This window comes from Hemibagrus wyckioides, linkage group LG07 (assembly GCF_019097595.1).
Source record: "Hemibagrus wyckioides isolate EC202008001 linkage group LG07, SWU_Hwy_1.0, whole genome shotgun sequence".
Taxonomy (NCBI): Eukaryota; Metazoa; Chordata; class Actinopteri; order Siluriformes; family Bagridae; genus Hemibagrus; species Hemibagrus wyckioides.
The window spans coordinates 3,609,859-3,631,221 of NC_080716.1; the positions used below are offsets into that span (position 1 = coordinate 3,609,859).

General features: G+C 38.6%; 1 protein-coding gene across 2 annotated transcripts in view; it reads right to left on the reverse strand.

Moving 5' to 3' along the window:
* LOC131355970 (uncharacterized) overlaps nucleotides 1–21,363 on the reverse strand; it is a 131,005-nt gene that overhangs the window by 43,730 nt on the left and 65,912 nt on the right. For both annotated transcript variants that reach the window (XM_058394645.1, XM_058394646.1), the window contains exons 4-5: nucleotides 20,866–20,985; nucleotides 16,704–16,871 (exon numbers count right to left, since the gene is read on the reverse strand). In XM_058394645.1, coding sequence (XP_058250628.1) covers nucleotides 16,704–16,871; nucleotides 20,866–20,985 — 288 coding nt within the window. The remainder of the gene's footprint in view (nucleotides 1–16,703; nucleotides 16,872–20,865; nucleotides 20,986–21,363) is intronic.

The window sequence follows — 21,363 nt, forward strand, 5'->3', positions numbered from 1 at the left end:
CATACGGAGAACAAATTGAAACCTTTTCCACCCCAGTTATGCCAGGTGAGGGAGTCTCAGGTCATTTTAATTAGCAGTGAATGTGGCACAGCCAAAACAAATCCTTCATGTGTGTGTGTGTGTGTGTGTGTGTGTGTGTTTACATGAATACAGAGAGAGAGAGAGAGAGAGAGAGAGAGAGAGAGATAGTCTGTCTGTTGGGGTAAATTGGTAAACAGCACCAGACTCCAGGGTAGCTGATGCCATGGGAAGTGCATTTCAATTGTACGTGAGTCCAAACAATAGTATTTAAATGCTGTATGCATCAGTATCAAACCTGTATTTTGGATGCACTTTACACAAAAGGGATAAACAAAAAGATATAGGAGGAGGTCTGCAAAAACCTGTCAAGACTATCTTTTATAACCATGCATTGGTGGCATGGCCTGCAATGTCAGTATGGCAGAAATTCAATGAATGGATCAATTTATGGGATAGAAATGCTTTTTCGAACATATCCCAGCTTTTCAGGAAGTTTGGGGTCTGGCAGAGTCAACCATCATACCAAACCCTGGAGCAGGGAGGGTTCAGGGTCTTGCTCAAGGGCACAACAGTGGCAGAGCTGGGGCTTAAACCCCATCCTACCCATCAACAACCCAGAGTCTTAACCATTTGAGCCACCACTGCCCTTGTGGATAGCTCCATACATGGTCATAACACTAATTAGTCAAGGTTGTGATCAGATATGTATTGGTCTCTGCATTGACCTTGAACCAGCATCATCTTCATCCAAGAACAAAACAGTTTTCAAATATTTAAATAAACCAATATAAAGACAAGGAGTTCATAACAAGAAATTAAGCCAATTGGACCGACTCAATTCATGCTTGCAAGTTGCTTTCCCATAAATAGATTATACTATAAAAAATTTAGAGGTACACTTTTGTGTGCAACCAGACATTATCTTTATGCAAAAATTAAAACATACTCTACATTATATGGTCAAAATTATATATGGACACTGAACTTTGTGGTTGTTTCCCAAACGGTTGCCACAATTGGAAGCACACAATTGTACAGGATGTCTAGGTATGCTGTAGAATTGCAATTTCCTTTCACTGAGTCTTAGAAGCCCAAACCTGTTCAAGCATGACAGTGTCCCTTTGCACAAAGCGAGCTCCATGAGGACATGGTTTGGAAAGGATGGATTGGAAGAACTTGTGTGTCTTCAAACTGCATACCTTTGGGTTGTCATGGAATAGTAATTGAATCCCCTGGTCTTCTCACTTATCACTGCCTGACCGCACCAATGATCAATAATGTGGGGCAAGTCCCTACAGCACCACCAAAAAATCTATTGGAAAGCCTTCCTGGAAGAGTGAAGGTGTGTGGGGTGGAATAAATCTGGAATGGGAAAATGACAAGATGTGAAGGGTTTTCTCAGGCTGCCACACAAATACCACTTCAAAATCTAATCACGTTTATATTAATTGACCTTTTTATCAACTACCATGCTGTCTTTCACAGAATGTTAAATAAAAACAAGTCCAGGGCATGGCTAACATCCAAACCTTTGAAAGTATGGGTTATACTCAGGTTATGCTTCACTGATCTCTGCTCCCCACTGCTTTAGAGAGCCAGGGCAGAGGTTTGTTTGTCCAGACCTGCACATTACAAGACCTGGAGTATTTACAGGATTAGTCTGGAACGTTAAAGTTCACTCAAGTGGATCTTCCCTCTCTTTTTTTGGGTTCTTACAAATGCTACTCAAAAGTTCCCAGCATCTCTTGCCTTTCTTGGGGAAGCATCAAGCTTGTGGTTGAGTGTGAGAGACATCCATGGTGCCGTTCAACAGTTAAGTTCATCAGTGTGATGTAGGCACCCTGCTGAGAACATTCCCACTCTAGTAGAAATGATTTCTCTCTCTCTCTCTAGCTCTCTCTCTCTCTCTCTCTCTCTCTCTCTCTCTGCCTCTCTGCCAAAGCCGATGAACAATGGGAATCACTTTAACTCCTGTTATTCTGCAAGAAGGGATTCTGCCAGGCTCTGACAAGGGAAGAAAAATCATTTGCCACCTTCCCTTCAATGCCCTTTTGCTCAGCAAGGGAGAACCATGTGGTCTGCTAATGCATTCCACCGAATACAGGCTTGAGGGTTCCCCTCAAAATCGCTGAGTAGTAGACAATATCAGCCTAACTACATTTCTCAGGTCAATATTAATTTAGTTATCAAATTTCACCCACTGCAGAGTAGATGTTGCATAGGAAAGCTGACTAATTCATTCACTAGAGCGGCGCTACTGACTAGTAAAAAAAATACCATGCTGGTACAATTCCCAGATCAATATCAGCCTGGAAAACCTCCCAGATGCTGCTGCACTGGTGGCTCAGTGTTTTAGGCTCTAAGTTTCCTCTGCTGATCCTAGGCCTAGGGATGCCATAGTCTTGCAGACCCTATACTCTGACACTAAGAACTTCCTAAGATGCTAGGATATGTGAAGCAAAGAATTTCACTGTACTATAAAGTATATGTGTTTTTCTCGCTGTAGACATAGCATCTTATGTTCAAGAGAGGCTGGTCACTGAGCTTAACTGAGGAACCTGAGGAACAGACATGACATGGCTCCCACGCTGCTCAGTTCCAGAGTCCATTCTTTTAGCTGAGCCCTGTAGAACATTTTAAAAATTGGTATGTCCCAAGTATTGTAATATGACACACAGATCTATTACTCTGCACTTTAATATTACTGAATATTATAATATAATTATAATATATAATTATAATGTAATATATAATATTACATTTGCCTAAACCTGTTTTTGAACTATTGCCACCACAAAATCAATACTGTCAATACTGTCATAGACTATGGAGAGAACCTTAGTTTTCCAAATGTGTTTTAATTTTTCTGTTAATTTGCTAATAGCTTAGTCAGAAAAGCCCACACTGCTTATTCCTGTCCCATCCTCCTGTTCCATTACATACTGCCCTCCTGCTACCTGAATAGATGCCCTTGAGATTGAATGCATGCTAAACCCCATGACCCAGAAAGCACTTCCAGTTAGTTTCGCTGGTCCCTACTTTAGTAGCCTATAGGGATGCAACAATACATTTAATCCACGGTTCAATACGTAACCACAGTTTTCAGTTCGTTTCAGTTCTGATGTTTTTTTTTTTTATTATTATTCTTTGCTTAGGTGACAGGAACAGTAAGATGTTAAGAAGAAAACTGGTTGCAATTCTCTTTATTTTACTTAAATGCAAAAATCAACTTGTACACATTCATAGTGTACTGAAAATAGTGAAAAAATGAACACTGGCAGTTCACAGCACATCAGCTTCATGAATTGCATGCACAATATTTGAAGCATTTGTCAACTCCTGTGCCAAATTAGCTCTTGTATGACTTTCTTGCAGGGGACATGTTTGGAGTACAGCGCTTCTTTTTCAATCCGCTATGTAGTGAACAGTCAAGGGGAGATAATTCTCTGTTGCCAACTATTGGTTGTTAGGGCAAGGCCTTGTGCTTAAGCCAATTCGTTTTTGATTTTGTTGTGCGTCTTTCCGTAGAGGTCGGGAATGACCTCTGTGCTAAAAAAACCCAAAAAAAAGTATGTGACGGTAGCGTGTAATTTGGGTCGAACGCTTTTATAAGGTGTCGAAAGCCCACATCACCGATCACCGAAAATGGCTGCAAATCTTTAGCAATAAACACCCCTACTGCATTTGTTATTTCTGTTATTTTTGTTATTCTCGGAACCAATTGGGTATGAATGCTGGAAGGAATTAGCTAGGGACTGTTACTTTTTGGATGCCTGTGTTACCTGCTCTGCCATCCTGCTTCCAGACAGTGATGCTTCCAGACTGCTTCCAGGGTGATGGAGCTGCAGATGTGTGGTCATGTTGGAAGTATTTCCATGTGAGTAGGTAACTCCTGTGTAACAGTGCTTGCACACAGTCATTTTTTGTTTTTCAGTCGTTTTTGTTTCATCGGCATCATAGTTAACAACAAATCCGAAATGTCCCCACACCACAGATCTGAAAGACGGTGGTTGCTCGTATTTGTCTCACTTCACCGCTCGCCGTTGTTCGAGTGTGAAATCTGACACCAGCATGGCAAGCATGGTTAAGCGGCCCTAACTTTAGCGCTCATTGGATATTTACTTGTCGAGAGGCATGAACAGGCAGTTCAGAGAGTAATAAAATGCATGGAAATTATTTATAATTATTTAGAACAAAAAAACGAAAAAAACTGCGATTCACATACGCGTACTGAACCATGGAGGTCGTACCGAAGGGTTCAATATTATACTGAGTATTGTGAAATCCTAGTAGCCTATACAAAAGTACATAGTATTAAGAAAGCCTTACATGTATTTATAATCCAAATGATTTCCAGAGCAGAATTTTGCGGCCTGCTGACATCCACAGATCCCCTTTAAAAAAAGAAAGAGGGAGTCCTCAGGGTGCCAGGAAGCCTGAGCCTCTATCTCCACTCTACTTTCTGAATTGGAACAAATTATCAGCAGTAGTGGAGATAAATAAGTGCCGTTTTGACCTGGGATGAGCCGGAACTAATTCAGGTTCAAATTATAACAGCTGTCAATGATGTCATGGCATGGAAGTGCTTCTCTCCTCGTTCTTCCCCCTTCCTCTGTCCTTTCCCGGTGAATCCTTTACGGCTGAATACTTGGCCCTTGGAATAGATTTTAATGCATTATAACTAGCAGTCTTCAACTAGCAAGTGCATCACAGACCACAGGAATATCTCTAACCAAGTGTAAGACCATGGAATTAGACTAGTCTGAGAAAAAAGATACAATGGATATAAAAACACTATACACCCCTGTTGAAACAGCAGGTTTATGTAATGTAAAAAAGAAACCAACTATCCATACCTTTAATGGGAAATTGCAAAGTATAAAAATGAAGGAAAGAAAGCCCCCAAAAACTTTAAAGGAAAAATGAGAACTTACAATAGCCTAGCTGCATAAGTGTGCACACCCCAAAGCTAATACTTTGGTCAAGAACCATTTGATTTTATTACACCACTCAGTTTTTGGGGTTGACGTGACAATATTTTCTCACTCTTTTTTGCAGAAACATTCAAGATCCATCAAATTGTAATCGTATCCTGTGCACAGCCTGCTTCAGGTCACCCCACAGATTTTCAACTGGATTCAGTCTAGGCTCTGGTTTGGTCATTTAAAAACATTGATCTTTTTTAAGTTAAACCATTCTTTTCTTGATTTTGGATGTATGCTGTGGGTCATTGGTGTGCTGAAAGATTGTGTTTACTCTTCTGTGTAATCTTCAATTTACTAGCAAAAGTTTCACTAAAATTGATCCCTCCATCTTGATGAAAGCCTGAGTTCTGGCTGAACAAAAGCAGCCCTAAAGCATAATGTTGCCACCACCATGCTGCAACATGGGTATGGGGTTCTTCTGGAAATATTCTTTATTTTGGCTCAAACACATATTTTAGGACTGTAGAATTATTATACCTATGCGGACACAAGGTTTGGGGTGATTTAGGGGTGATTTTAGTTGAGCCTGGATGTTGGCCATCTGTCTAGCCACCCTAACCCACAGCCCAGATGTCTGAAGAATATGATAGATTATTGTCATATGCAGAGAGTAAACAGGAAGTCTAGACTCCTTGGTAAGATTTTGCCATGCCCTTTTATAAATCTTGGAGGGATTTCCTGTTCTTGATGATGTCACTGTGGTTTCTCTATTTGTAGATTATAGCCTTTACAGTGTTCCACGGTACATCTAATGTTTTAGAAATTATTTTATACCTATCCCTTGATCAATACCTTTCAAGAAGTGAGATACCATACATTCATTTTAAGCTGTTCAGCTGTTGGATGAAACCAGGAAGATGTGAAGAAAATCCAGTAACATCTGATATTTATTTGGGGTTATTTAGAATCAATTCATTGATGATAGCTATATGATAATAACTTTTGTACAAGACTGAATGTGATTGGTTCGTTCTGAATGCAGCCATATCCCTATTGCAACTAGATTATAAACTTTTTTATTTTTCCTATTTGTTTCTGACTGAAAATGTTTCTGATTGTCTTTCATTTAATTTCAATACATTGTAATTTAACACTGAGGGTGGAAGAGGTTCTGACTAGCCTATTATATCTATTGTATATAAATGTCCATAAATATCCACGCCCAAGAATTTTTTCACTTTTTAATACTTAATAATAATATTTTACTTGATAATACTGAAGGAAGGGGAAAATGAATATAGTTAAACTATTTACAAATAAAAAACATTAAAAAAAAAAAAAAAAACCCCCGTTGAAACCCACTGCAACACAGAAACAGGTTTTGGTTTCCGTCAGAAGTCACATAATATGCTGAAAGGAGTCTAACTGTGTGCAAGTAAAGTATCAGATCTGTTTCTGAATGGCTCAAGAGTTTGTTAGAGAAACAATTCCTACATAACTTACATCATGATGACCAAATCCAGGACATTTTGGAAAAGTTTAGGAATAAAAAGGAATATCCCACACTTTGAACAGTGTGCCATTAAATCTAGAGTCCACAAAATTTAGTAATCAGGTAAGAGGGCCATTAAGAAGCAACCAAGAGTCTAAGGATTGATAGCTGTGGGAGGAGAAGCTGTTCACAGGACAACCATAAGCCCGGGCACTCCACAAAGCAACAAGAAAACAACATATGAGTTTACCACAAGGCATGCTGGAGACTCAGCAAACATGTAGGAAAAAAAACAAAACAAAACAATATTGAACTGTTGCCAGAAATCCAACACTTCTTGTCTTCCTGAGGACACCATACCTACAGTGAAGCATGGAGTGTGAAACTGGTCAAGGTTGGTCAGGGCAGAATGGATGAATGGAGCCAAATGGCAAGGGACTAAACTGACTCAAAGACTTCAGTCAAAACCCAGACCTTAATCCAATTAAGGATCTGAAGCAAGACTTGAAAATTGATGATTACCAATGGTTCTTATCCAATTTGACAGCAATCTCTGCCAAGATGAGTGGGCCAAAATATCAAGATTTCAATAGTATTCAGATAAAAACACGTCAAAAGACTTAAAAAGCTGAAAACAGTTATACATTTACTTCTTAATTGAGTAATCATATGAGACAGCCATGACTGACATAGCATACATATCTCCAGGAGAGCTAGGCTACATATACAACTTGCCTCAGTCTACAAATTTGTCTCTTCATTCATCAAAACTGTCTTCAAACATGATTTGAAGCCGAGCTTGTCATCATCTTGCCACACTGTCTTATTTTAACACTCTATAATAATCACCATGCAGACTCTCCACTGCACAGGCTTAGGTACACCAGTGGAAATGAGATTTATGGGCTTATAAGGGCATAAATGTTGCTGTTAATAAATGTGATTTATGATGTGCTGAGAGCACACGGTAAGTGTTTTGATGAGTGAGGGGAAAGAGACCCATTTGGGCACTTGTGTTTTATTTTCAGTGTGAATGATTGGCCTCTGCAATGCTTTTAAAAGCATGCCAGATGGAGGCGGGCAAATGGTGGGTGTGTGTGTGTGTGTGTGTGAAGAGAGAGGGAAAGAGAACAAGAATTAGCCCTAAAGGTAAATGACAAAGTTTGTCACCTCTGAGTTTCTTCATCTCCCTGTTATTCCCTCAGACTAACAAATCTGTGTTGTGGGCGTATTATGTGTATGTGTGTGTGTGTGTGTGTGTGTGTGTGTGTGTGTGTGTGTGTGTGCAAGTATGTGCAAGCCAGCACAAATGACTTTAAGTATAATGAGTGTTTGAGTCCCAACACGTGAGACTCTATACAGCTTGTGTGAATGTGTATACATGTGTGATAGCAGGAGCTCAGGCTGAGATGGAGACAGATGGACTGAGCGCATGCTTGTGTAATGGATGATACGAAAAGCGTGAGCATGGACACGCTTAAAGACACGTGACCATAAATAAAAAGCTTCTAAACTTAAACAGATTTAAGTGTGCTCCTCTCCTTTCCGTGTCACTGCCATGTCTCCTATTCTTACATCCCCTACGTTTCTTTTTTGCATCTCTACTTTTTTCCGATTCTCTCATTTACTGTCCCTAAAGACAAATTACCATGATTATCATTTCTCCACTCTATTCTTAAACTCCCTCTCTTCTACCCATTCCTGTACTTCCTTCTTTCAACCTCCCTCTCGCTTTCTTATTTGGACTCAGTACCTGGCACAGACTCCAGAGAAATAAATTACTAATATATACGAGCAAAGCCTTTCTGTATCTTCATCTTTCATCTAGTCCTCACCTAACAAAAAGACATTGATCATATCAGGCATTCCTATGTAGTCATCCGTCCTGAAATCTATTTATCTATCCATCACACACTCAGCCCGAGCTCTAAAAAAAAATCCAGCCTCTGCAAGTTCTGCAAATCTCCAGTGCAAGGACGTGACTGAAATGAAAGTTAAATTTATGTAAAAGTTTATAGCTCATCATTCAAATCGTGCTCGGACCTGCCAGAAAAACACTACACTCCTATTGTCTTCTATGTTTTTGTCTTGTCGTTGGCTATGGCTTCTATAACAAATGGAATTGGCACAAAATGTTCCACTCAATGCATTGAATTTCTGACATTTTCACGGCCTAAGAGATTTTACCATGGTTTCCAGATCTGTATGACAAAAGCATCCCAATAGTCACGGTAAACAAACCTTCGCCAAGCTTGAAAAGCACAAAAAAAAAATCACTAGATAATTATAGAAATTACATTTTGTATAACCATTCCATTTCTTTTTTTTTTCAGAGCATCTAACCTACATATGCACCATCATAGAGTTAACTGAACACAAGGCAGTGAATGTAAAGTAACAGAATCTGAAACTAATTGTGAAATTCTGACATGTATTCTGGCGTGTGGATCTGAATGTTTAACCAGCAAGTGGTATTTGGGTGCTAACTGTTTTGAACTGGATATTAATTGGATTTTTCAACTGTTTTAAGCGGATAAAAAATACTACAGATAACCGGAAACCTACACTTGCAGGTTTATCAGTGAAAAAAAGGACAGAAAAGCCAGAGAACTTTCTTTATTCTTTTTTTTCCCCCCAAATGTGTCCTAATAAAATTTAATTCCTAATTTCAGTGGGCCAAAGAAGACTCAGCATGCTGTCACAGCTGGACACTGAGTTGGGGATTGTTCATAAGCTATGATTTACTAATTTGATGGATAAGATGAAAAGAAAGTTAGAGTGAGTATAAAGTATATACATACTGCCAAAAGTTTTGGGACACCCCTCCAAATCATTAAATTCAAGTGTTCCAATCACTTCCATGCCCAAATGTGTATAAAATCAAGTACCTATGCATACAGACTCCTTTTGCAAACATTTGTGGAAGAATCGATTGCTATCATGAGCTCAGTGAATTCAAGCAAGGTACTGTGATAGCCTGCCACAAGTCCATTCATGAAATTTCCTCACTACTAAACATTCAACTGTTAGTGGTACTATAACAAAGTGGAAGCAATTGGGAACAACAGCGGCTCAGCCACGAAGTGGCTCAAGAACAGTGTGCAGAGAGCTTCATGGAATGGGTTTTCATGGCCGAGCAGCTGCATCCAAGCCTTACATCACCAAGTGCAATGCAAAGCATCAGATGCAGTGGTGTGAAGCCACTGGACTCTAGAGCAGTGGAGACATGTTCTCTGGATTGACAAATTACACTTATTTGTCTGGCAATCCGATGGATGAGTCTGGGTTTGGCAGTTGCCAGGAGAATGGCAATTCCCTGATTGCATTGTGTAAAGTCTGGTGTGGCGCTGTTTTTCGGGGGTTGGGCTTAGACCCTTAGTTCAAGTGAAACGAACTCTTAATGCTTCAGTAAACCAAGACATTTTGCACTTTTTTATGCTCCCAACTTTGCAGGCACAGTTTGATGATGGCCTCTGCCTGACCAACATGACTGCACAAAGCAAGGTCCATGAAGACATGGATGAGTGAGTTTGGTGTGGAGGAACTTGACTGGCCTGTACCTGAGTCCTGACCTCAACCCAACAGAAATACCTTTGGGATGAATTAGAGTGGAGACTGTGACCCAGACCTTCTCGTCCAACATCAGTGCCTGACCTCACAAATGCTCTTCTAGAGAAATGGTCAAAGATTTTCAGAAACACACTCCTAAACCTTGTGAAAAGCCTTCCCAGAAGAGTTAAAGCTGTTATAGCTGTAAATTGCGGGCCAACTTAAACCATATTAAACACTACAGATTAAGAATAGGATGATTTTACAGTTCATGTGCATGTAAAGGCAGACATAACAAAACTTTTGGCAATGTATATATTCAACCAAACTCAAAAAAGTATAAATGGATCATGTGGTTGGTCTGATTATAAAGAATATTATAAAGAGAATTATAAATCTGTAGTTTAGAGATTAGTAGTTACCATGTTTGCCTTGCACTTCCAGGGTTGAAGTTTTGATTCCTGTATTCTTTCTGTGATTCAGGGGTTTCCACTGGGTTCTCTGGTTTCCTCCCCCAGTCAAAAGACTTGGGGACTTGCACTTAGGCTGGATGGCATCTCTAACTTATCAGTAATCAGGTAAAAAGCCATTAGAGTGTCACCCACCTTGTGCCCTGAGTCCTCTGGGATAGATTTCTGGTTCCCTGTAACCTTGTGTAGGATAAGTGATGGATGGAATTATGTAGCATGAGCCATAAACCAAGTACATCATCACCGTATTGGATGATTTAGTTCAGTTTAGGGACTTGCTGGCAACCAAAAACACACGGCATGCTCTACGTGTTGTAAAATAGAATCTCTCTATAACCACAGTATTTTCGACAGTCTCCTCGGGGGGGTGTGTGTACCAAATGCCGAAGCAGTAAGACTCTCCCGGCAAACAGATTGGAAACCAGCAGAAATATAAGCAGTAGGTATGACATTTGGAACAAAGTAAATTTTGTCGCAATCAATTCAAGATAAAGTGACTTATCAGTGTTGAGCTGCACATCTCCAGTGAATTATACTGGCTTGCATGTGAATGTATAGGAAAGTAGCTTGTATATTTCTTGTAGCTTTCTTCCATGATGTTCCATTTTAGTGGCAAGAAAACTGATTTGGAGTGCTAGACTCCAAACCAGCCACACCGGTTTACCAATAGTAGGAACTCCTACTGGTGACTTGTAACACTAAAATGTGAATCATGTGAATCTGAATGTGTGAATATGTCTGGCCATGAGAGTTTGATCTGATTGTTCCGCATAGCCAGAAATACATTTCATTTTAAGTGGATGCCAAGCTGTAGTAGAAGCAAGAAATTTGTATTATTCCAAATTTGTTGTTTTATTATTTAAAAGCACAATCTAGCATCAACCCACCTGGCCATAACATTCAAGAATCCTGTGGAACAATTACCTCTGATCATTAAATAGTACCAAACCATGGAGCTAAATACGTTAAGGCATGAAAAAGCCAAGGTATAATTAGAAAAGATATGTTCAGCACAAAATAAGACAGCTTGTTACCTTTAGTGAAGCTTGGTGGTGGAAGCATTAAAGTATATCGCTGGAGCTCTAGTTAACAATAGAATCCAAATATCAAACTACTTTAATTTTCCACTTTAATTTCCCACAGTTTTTGTTTTTTACATTTGATGCCTAGGTTTGGTTATGTATGGAAGAAGAATAATGATGAATATCATTATTCATCATATATATATATATATATTTTTTTTTTTTTGACCACTATAGCAAAACTGTGCAAAACACGTTATTTCATCCATAAATAATCAGCTGCATACATACTGTATGTTATGTTAAGCACCCACCAAGAAGCATCTGGCTACACCCCAGCTACGCTTCTGTGAGCCGCATGCTAATCTACTCACAGAGAGACTAGGAGAACGTGAGGCAGAACTGACTTTTCAGGGTTTTGGATGACATTTTTTTAACGCCATTTCGAGTAATTGAGCTGAATTGCAAGGAGGCTGCCTTTGATAGTGTTATAAAATACCTTCAAGCTCAGTTTGAGATAGCCAAGAAGAGAGATGGATAAGGTGAGTGCGGTAGAGGCGGAGAGACCGAGAAAGAAACATAAGAAGTGAGAGAGCAGAGCAGAGAGAGAGAGAGAGTGAAAGAAAAAGATAGAGATATTATGGTACTCTAGTGGAGGCTTAAACCCCAGGGAAGCTAGCATTTCTCACAGGAACACAGGATTTTTTTTTAACAAAAGAACTGCAAGAATTCTTAATAAAAAGACAAGTAAAGAAACAAGAAGTTATGGCACTAGGCTAAGATTTGAGAAATGTTATAAAAGCCTAGCCGCCAAGTCATTCATCATGTATTTTACAAGATTTTAATTGCCTGCCATTTAAAGTTTGGAGCAGATTTAAGAAGATTCACATTAAAAAACACAACTAATGCGCCCTTAATTCGGTCACGTCTCGTTCCATTAGGACCTCACCTCTTGTACTTTCAGATTGAGGGGGGTGAAAAAAAAGGACGCGTCTCATTCAGCCACCATCTTAAGCAAACTGACAGCAAGTCAATTAATTATAAAGTGCTTTTAGAAATTGACCTTTCGCACAAATGTGATTTCTGACCGGTCCCAGCGTGTGCTGATTACAAAATCCAAGCTTTCAAGCCGAGCAGACAGTCATCCTAACCCAAATTTAGATACAAAAGTATCTAGAGAACAATGCATTGTGCAATGCAACCAATTATCCAAACCTGACAGTTTCTTTATTTTCTAATTGTCTCAACACGATTATTAGATGAAGACAATTTCCCAAGACATTAAACTTTCCAAGCCTGTTTAACAAAAATACCCAAGGCTATTGTGCAAATATTGCCAGCACTGACAAATAAATAACCATGGACACTTTCTATTCACCGCAAATTTGTCTAAAAGACTTTTTATCCCCATCTAATCCTAGTTTCAGTTCGAAATGGGTGGCTTCTTGAGTTCTTCAAAATTCAGTTACAGCAAAGCACAGAGAGAGAGAGAGAGAGAGGAATATTTACTGTGCTGCATACTAATCATTCATATCTTTTTATTTTCCATTTCTGCTCAGGAAAAAGAGAGGACACTTCAACTCTCATGTTCTGTTTGTAATTACTTAGTAATTCAGGTCAAATGGCCTTTCTGGCAAAGTATAACTGACATTTCAGGTTCATTATGAGCAACATAAATAACATGACTGCAAATAAACTCCTCCTTGGGGGCAGGTGTATGAACAAGTAAGAAATTACTAAATATTAATGAACTGAACGGTATTCAGGTGCCTAAATATCTGTTACTCCCAATAAATTTTGGTCATTACAGTAGAACTATGGACTTTTCCACCAAACAAGTGTAACATTTGGGAAATACCACCCAAAGCGGGGATCAACCCTATTCTCCTTGGTAACCTCAGTCACTCGCTGACAGAGAATTAGACCCAAATGCATGATGAGGAAAAGCACGCCTTTAATTAACAAATGTAAAAATAACAAAACAATACAGCAAACCATGATGAAACACCTGCCAGCACCCTCTGATGGTCTGAGGTAGCTCCTGACAAAAAGCCACTCAAATGCATAGGATTCCATAGAAAGCACAAGCAGTAGGTTGAATAAACAAAAAGTAAAACACACACATTCTTTCTTTTTTTTAACGTTGACATGGTCTCTTGAAAGCAACTGTTAAATGTTCACATTTCACTCAAAGATCATTTAAGAAAAATACAGAAACATTTCTTGAAAAATCTGACAGAAGAAGCTGAAGTTATAAAAAAGATACAAGATACAAGAGCTTCCAAATATGAACAATAACGTTTTTAGAAATGCACAAAAGCCGAACTTGTCATTTCACTATTTAAAAGCGCAATCCAGCATCAGCAGGATGAACCCTGTGACACGATGACGTCTGATCAGCAAATCACTCCAAACCATGTAGATAAATGTGTTATGGAGTGATGAGACCAAGTTCTAATTCAAAAAGATATGTTCAGCAAAAAATAAGACAGCTTATTCCCCACAGTGAAGCATGGTGGTGTGACCATCAAAGAATAGGTTCCATATATAAACGCCAAGTTCAAGCAAAGCCTCTTCAAGCAAAGTGTTATTAAGATAATGGGTGGAGAATCCTAAAAGCAGTCTTACTGTATAAAAGACGCACACACACAAAAAAAAATGTCTAGAAAAGCCTAGAAATGTTGCATAGCACTGAACGCAGCTAGCATTTTAATAATAGATCAAATAGTTAACTTGTGGAACTTGGAAAGTTCAAAAGCATTTCAAATTAATTCAGCTAGTTTACTTACTGAGCACCGATTCTTGCTTGTTTTGTTTTTTTTTTGTTTGTTTCGGTCTTTGAAAGACAAAGCAAGTTTGCTGTAAGATTTCACTCATTTTGTGCAAAAAAAAAACTAAGCAGAACAATTAAACAAAATGTATTCTTGTTTGTTCTTGGATTATTGCTTGTCTGTGAAAACAGAGGGAAGGATAACACATTTGGAGTAGGTTCCTGGCCATCATAATAATGGAGGACACTTGTTTTTCTCTAATAAAAAAAAAAACTGCTACCATTCTTTTTTCTGTCACCGCCTCCATTGAGTCCTGTAATGGTTTGCGGGCCTCATGAATAGTGCCAGGTGCTTGCTGTCACCTAGATTGACGTTGCCACCCCAGCAGACCACAGTGTAAAGAGAAAGCTACCCAGAAACAGACTGATAAAGTAGGTTGGCCTTTCTTATACAGCACATCAACCCAGGTTCCTCCAAATCAGATATAATCTATTCAGTACACCTGCTCATTCATGCAATTATCTAATGAGCCAATCATGTTGCACTGGTGTAATGCATGAAATCAAGCAGGTCAAGAGCTTAATCTTTACAGGTTAATCTTTACGTCAAACAAGAGATGTGGGAATAATCTCAGTGACTACGGAGAAACCCTTCTGGGATTTTCATATACAAGAGTCTCTAGAGTTTGCTCAGACAACTTCAAGCCGACTCAAATAATCACTCTTTACAACCGTGGTGAGCAGAAAGTCATCTCAGAATACTGAAAAACATCCAACCGCGAGGAGAATACACTACAACAACAATAAAAAATGTTTGGCTGATTGAGCATGTGTGCTCAATTCCTATTGAAGTGTCCTTTTGACATGAGAAATGAATAAATGTCAAGTATATTTTTCAAATATGCAAAATGTACTGGGAAACTATGCAGGGCAAAGATTTTGGATTGTTAATAGCATTTCTTTTTCTCAACCACTCATCATGGTGTGTTGCATTTTTGCATAATTAATATAACTACAAAGAGTGAGAGAAAGAGAGAGAGAGAGAGAGAGAGAGAGAGAGAGAGAGAGAGCAGAATACTGAAGTGAACACTAGAGAGAAAGTAGAATAAAGCCCGAATTTGCTATGCACTCAGTCCTCCAGCCCCACAAGCACATTGTCAGAGTCATACTCCTAAAGAAAGCAAAGCCTCTTAGCCATGCCTGTTTGTCTGAGCAAGTCCTACACGAGCATGTTACATGTTCACAAGTGCTGTGTGTGAATGAACAAACATAAAAGAAATATTGGAGCAGAGATTGAGTTATACTGTGTGTGTGTGTGTGTGTGTGTGTGTAAGCATGAGAATGTATGTGTGCTACTATGTACTATATAAAGAAAGTGTTTTTTTTTGTATATTATATACAATATAATATATATATATATTATATATAATTATATATAATATATATTATATTATATATTTTTTCAGTGTATATGCACATACACTGTACATATACACTGAATTGCATAAATATTTATCCCTCTTAAACCTACATTATTTAATGTTTCAACCTGAAAAATGTATTTACTTGAAATATTTGATTTACACAATATATCCAACATTTAAAGGTGCAAAATAGAGTTTTGTTTTAAATTAAAAAGCAAATACTTAGTAGAACCACCTTTCGCTGGAAGTGATCCACTTGAAAAACATCTGGAATCTGAATTTACCCACATTATTCTTGCTCACGCTCAAGTACAGCAATTTCCTGGTCAAGTCTTGACACAGATTCATAACCAGATTGTGATCTCAGTCTCAAGTCTCTAGATGGGAACTGTTTCTCAACTAGGATTGCTCTGGATTTGTTTCCATCTTCTGCTCAACCAGTTTTCTGCTGAAGAAAAGCATCCCTACAAACAGATACCACCCCCATGCTTCACTGTGGGCACAGTGGTTGAAAAGTTACATTTTTGAGCTCATCAGTGCAGAAAATTATTATTTCCCCACATGTTTACTCAATCTCCAACACTTGGATTTCTTCAGAAACTTCAGAATTAACCTCGGCCTACTGATTCCGTCCCTGATTTTAATGCTCCAGCAAATACTTTACTTTGAATTGTTTTTATTTAGAAATAGAAAATAATTTGGCATTGAGACCAGTTTTCTGCTGTAGCAAAGCATTCGTACAACAAGATGCTACCACCCCCATGCTTCACTATAGGGACCGTGTTGTTTCAAGGTTGAAACGTTGAATTATTTCTCTGAAATTCTTTAGCTCATTCAGAATTACTTTCATTTACTTAGACTTTAGTTCTCCATTATTCATATTACTTGCAATTGTTTTTGCAAACTGTGTAAATTTTTTGCTCACCACCTCATGACCTCGTGTCCATTTGAGTTCACAGACAACGTCAAGGGGATGAATGTTTACACAAAACACTTTATGTATCTGTCTCTGTGTATTATTGATACTCACTCTGGGTAAAATGGGGCGGATTATCGTTGACGTCTGTCAGTTTCACAGTAACCGTGGTGGTTCCAGAAAGCCCGCCAAGATGGCCACCCATGTCTTTAGCCTGGAGTACTATGAGGTACTGATCCTGAGCTTCTCTGTCCAAATCAGGGACTGCTGTGCGCAAGATTCCTGAGAGAAAGTGGGTAAGAAAGAGAATAAGAGAGATGAAATCCAATAACCCTGCTGCTAGGCCCTTGAGTAGGGTCTTTAACCCTCAACTACATGCCTGAGTGCCATGCTGCCTCACTTGTAAGGCATGATGGATAAAATTGTCTATAACAAGCATCTCTGTTATATAATTTCCTCACACCGCCATTATATTGTCAGGAAACCTGCACTTTTTTTGGCCTTGATATATATTTTATAACCTATCATGTTGCATTTTAACTATGAATGAATGAATATGCCAGGAAAAATTTCTGAACATTAACATAATCCATGCTAATGAGACAAAGAGAATGCCATGCTATGAACACAGGACTGAATTAGGTTAATTATACTTGATTAGCATTCAAAACCTTTCAAGAACAAAACAAAAAAAAAGCCTTCTCTTTCATATCAGCATGGGGTTCACAAATGTCAACAAAATTAATTAGGTTTCATTAGGCGGCCAAAAGAAATCAAAACACAAAGGACCACCATTATTCACTGACAGACGCACAATGCCCAGAGTGATATAGAAACATAGTGTGCATACAATGGCACAGAGAGCCTTGTCAATACATTTTAACAAAATTCGCCACCCTTCTTCTGTGCCTTGTCATTCTGTCTCGTTTTTGTTCTTGTTCTACTTAAGCCACCCCGCTCTCTCTGACACACACACACACACTCATGTACACTCGCCTCTGTACACCCACACACACAAACAAAGCAAACACTAGACTGCACAGTTCATCCGGCTGCCAGCCAATCACCTAGCAAAACACAGCTATGCACAAGTGTTTTTTTTTTTATAGCTAGAATGGCCTCTCTCTCATCCTCCTACCTAATAAAAGCCTTGTCCCTCTCTCCTCTCTCTCCAGCAAGCTACAATGTGACATGCCATGCGAAAGCCCTACGGTGAAGTGCATTGCAAAAAAAAAGTCCCAAGTGCATTTCAGATACTCTTATTAATAATTTAAAGGCTGTTGTGGCACATTCAATTTAGTTCTATTTGTGCAGAGCTTTTAACATTAGACATTAGTCACAAAGCAGCTTGAAATCAGAAATCCAGATTTAGAGCCCTAATGAGAAGACTATGAGAAGGAACCTTGAGAAAACAAGGAACCCGTGATCTTCTGGGTGATTATATAACTGGATTATAAACCATTAATGTTGTACAAGGACTTTATGATAACAGCAGTTGGTCAAGTCTACAGTATCCACTGAAACAATCCTGGACATGAGTTTTAGGGAATTTCCAATCAGATCTACATGGGAAATCCATGTGATACTATACAGAGTAGAGCTATCAGGATGAACATGCTGACTTCTTGTTTTCCCACCGTGTTTCAGGTCTGGGTTGCTAAATTTGCAGTGTGCTGCAGCTTATGCCAAAATGAGCCACAAGCAGGTAAGAGAAGGAAACCAGAAGGTAGGCAGTGGGTGATATGTTGGAATGAGAAAGGCTCAAGAATAAGAAATGAGAAAAAAGTGAGGTTGGACAAAGATTCTGCATTTGGTTTCATATTTATTTGGCAACCATGGAAAATCCAAAGTACACCATTCTTCAAATGGATGTTTTAGATTTATCAGTGCTTAAACAGCAATTGGATAGTGCTCACCAATTTCCGTAAACAAACAAATAACCTCAGGTGTCCACGAAATGCCAAAAACTGGCTTTAAGAAACTCTTAGGAAAAAAATAAGTACACCCTTCCTACATCCACATTCAACTAGAGAGTTATGCACTTGAAAAATTAATTATCAAGAAGCCTCTACAAAAGCAGAACTTTGGGCAGTTTGGTGTTCTGGAGAACTAAGATGTGTCAAGAAGAAAGGACATCAGGCATGAATTTAGAGGAGAAATTATTGCTGCTCATCGATCTGGGAAGGGACACAAGGCTATCTCCAGATGATCTAAATTCGCCATTCTACACTGAGAAGGATCAAAAATCTTCTCAGGAGTAGGTGTCCCAACAAATTCGATCCAATGCTCAAAGATAAAAAGAAAACCCCATTATGTGATCTACAGTACAGGCGCCTGGAAGGAGGATTCTGAATGAACAATCAAAAAAAGACTGATCAAGAATGACTTTCAGCTATGGCTAGGAAAAAAATTCCATGTCTCTTAAAAGAGTATGGCAGCATGACTTAGCTTTGCAAAACTGCAGCTGAACAAATCACAAATATACTGGAATAATATCCTTTGGACTGATGAGACCAAGGTGGAGATGTTTGGTCATCATGCACAGTGCCATGTTTGGTGAAATCACACTCCATACCAACTGCCAAGCTTGGTAGTGGTGGTGCTAGAGAGATGTTTTGCAGCCACAGGACCTGGGAAAGACCGTTGTATACCAGAATATTCTTGACACAAATGTGAGGCCATCTGTCCAGCAGCGAAAGCTGGGCCAAAAATGGATCATGAAACCAGACAATGATCCCTAGAATGCCAGAAAATTAACATCTAAATCACTAAAGAAGACAAAAACGAAAGTGTTGGAATGGCCACATCCAGATCTCAACCCTAATGAGATGCTGTGACAGGATCTTAAGAGAGCTGTGCATAAAAATAAATGGCCTCAAACATCAATGAACTGAATGTTCATTACAAAGAAGCTTCTATTGTATTCCTCAGAGTGCACAAAGCTGATAGGGACTCCACAAGATTGGGTTAAACCTGATGATGTCAGATCAAATCCAATCTCCAATAGTGGCCTAGAAATAGTACAATAGTGCAATGTCCAAGATACTGATATTTCCTTTTCTTGATTGAAATCATTAAAAAATATTTTTATTATTTTAAATAAAAGGTGTTGTCTTGGAAATTGGAGACATTTAAATGTCCTTGAAGTTCCACTGAAAACATGCCACATCTACCTCAACATTTACAATATAAACTAATCTACTTCAGGAAAAAACAAGATTACTGTTGACATTGAATGTCAGCGTGTCTCATCCTCATCCGCATCAGTCTCCGTCTCGTTACCTGAGAACTGAGGCATTTAATCACAGGCCTCATCGTCTCTACCCACACAGAAATTTCTTGTATCAGGTCATTTAAACTTTAACATGTGAAAACATGATTAAATTATGAAAAAATAACCCTTTACCTAGAAAGGCTTCGTGGATTTTTATTCAAACCAACCGTTTGTACTGGCACTTTAATGCTCTTTGAATGATCTTTGCAGGCAGCTTAATTAATAGCCAAGGCAAGATCTGAAAGTAAGTGCAAATATCTTGAATATTTGGAAATTAATATCTTGAATATCTAACATTTTTATTGTGGGAATAATATATAAAAAAAAAAAAAAACTGCTGAGGATGTAGAATGATTGTATGGGGGTAGAAAATAGATAAAGTGCAAAAGTATGATTGGGCATCAACCAAACAAATGACCTTTCATGAAACTACACACAAAAAAAGAAGAAGTATCCTGATAACGATTGGTTACCAACAGAATTCAAGACCAAAATATTTTAGTTTGATGGTCAATTTTATTCTGAGGAAATTGTAGCTTTTGAACGAAATTCTTCATCTGTGAAATACAGCAGGAACCACCTCAGAAATCGCATTTAACCTTTAATGATATGACAATAAATCAATGTTGTTTTGATGCTTTTGTGACCCAAGCACCTTCTAGATCTTCTTTTTGCGATGTTCTTTTAATGGATCATATTTCTCATTTTAGAAAGAACCAACATGATCTGCCAATGAATGATCAAAAATAAGAAGCAACAACAGACTGAATAATTTTATATATTTTTTTTTTATTTTCACTAAAGGAAGCATATGTTAAATATATGTTTCCTTGAAAAAAGAAATGTTGTGTGTTTACTTTATTACTGACCGAAAACCAAGGACTTTTTCCACACATTTGGTACAGTGAGAAATAGTTCTGCTGGGAAACAGATAATTGTTATTGAAAGCCGGAGCAATAGCTAGTGAAAATGGAAAAGCCTGATTGAAATGGACAGACTCACCTGTCTGTGGGTCCACAGAGAAATGAGGCTGGCCTTGCACTAGTGTGTAGACCAGACGAGCACTGTTCCCATAGGTAGGGTCATCAGCATCGGTCGCTGTCACCTGAACAATGGAGGTGCCTGTGAAAGAGAGAGAGAGAGAGAGAGAGAGAGAAAGAGAAAGATAGGAACATCAATACAGAACAGTACACAGCACTCATCTATCAATTCCTGGTCACCAAATGACAACTGACCTCGAGTGACAGACTTTTATATTCAACCCTTCCTCTCTTTCCCAACATCAGTCTTTTTTCCCCTTGTTCTAATAGAATATGGCTACGTTATTCAGATAATATCTTATTATCTTTGATTGGGGTGGAGTCAGATATGAGCAACCTCAGTTGAACCCTCAATTACTCAGTTGTAAAAAATAAGATGAAATGTAAGTTGCTCTGGATAAGGGTATCTGTCAAATGCCAGAAATGTTTTAATTCGACTAGTAGATCGCTTTTATTTTGG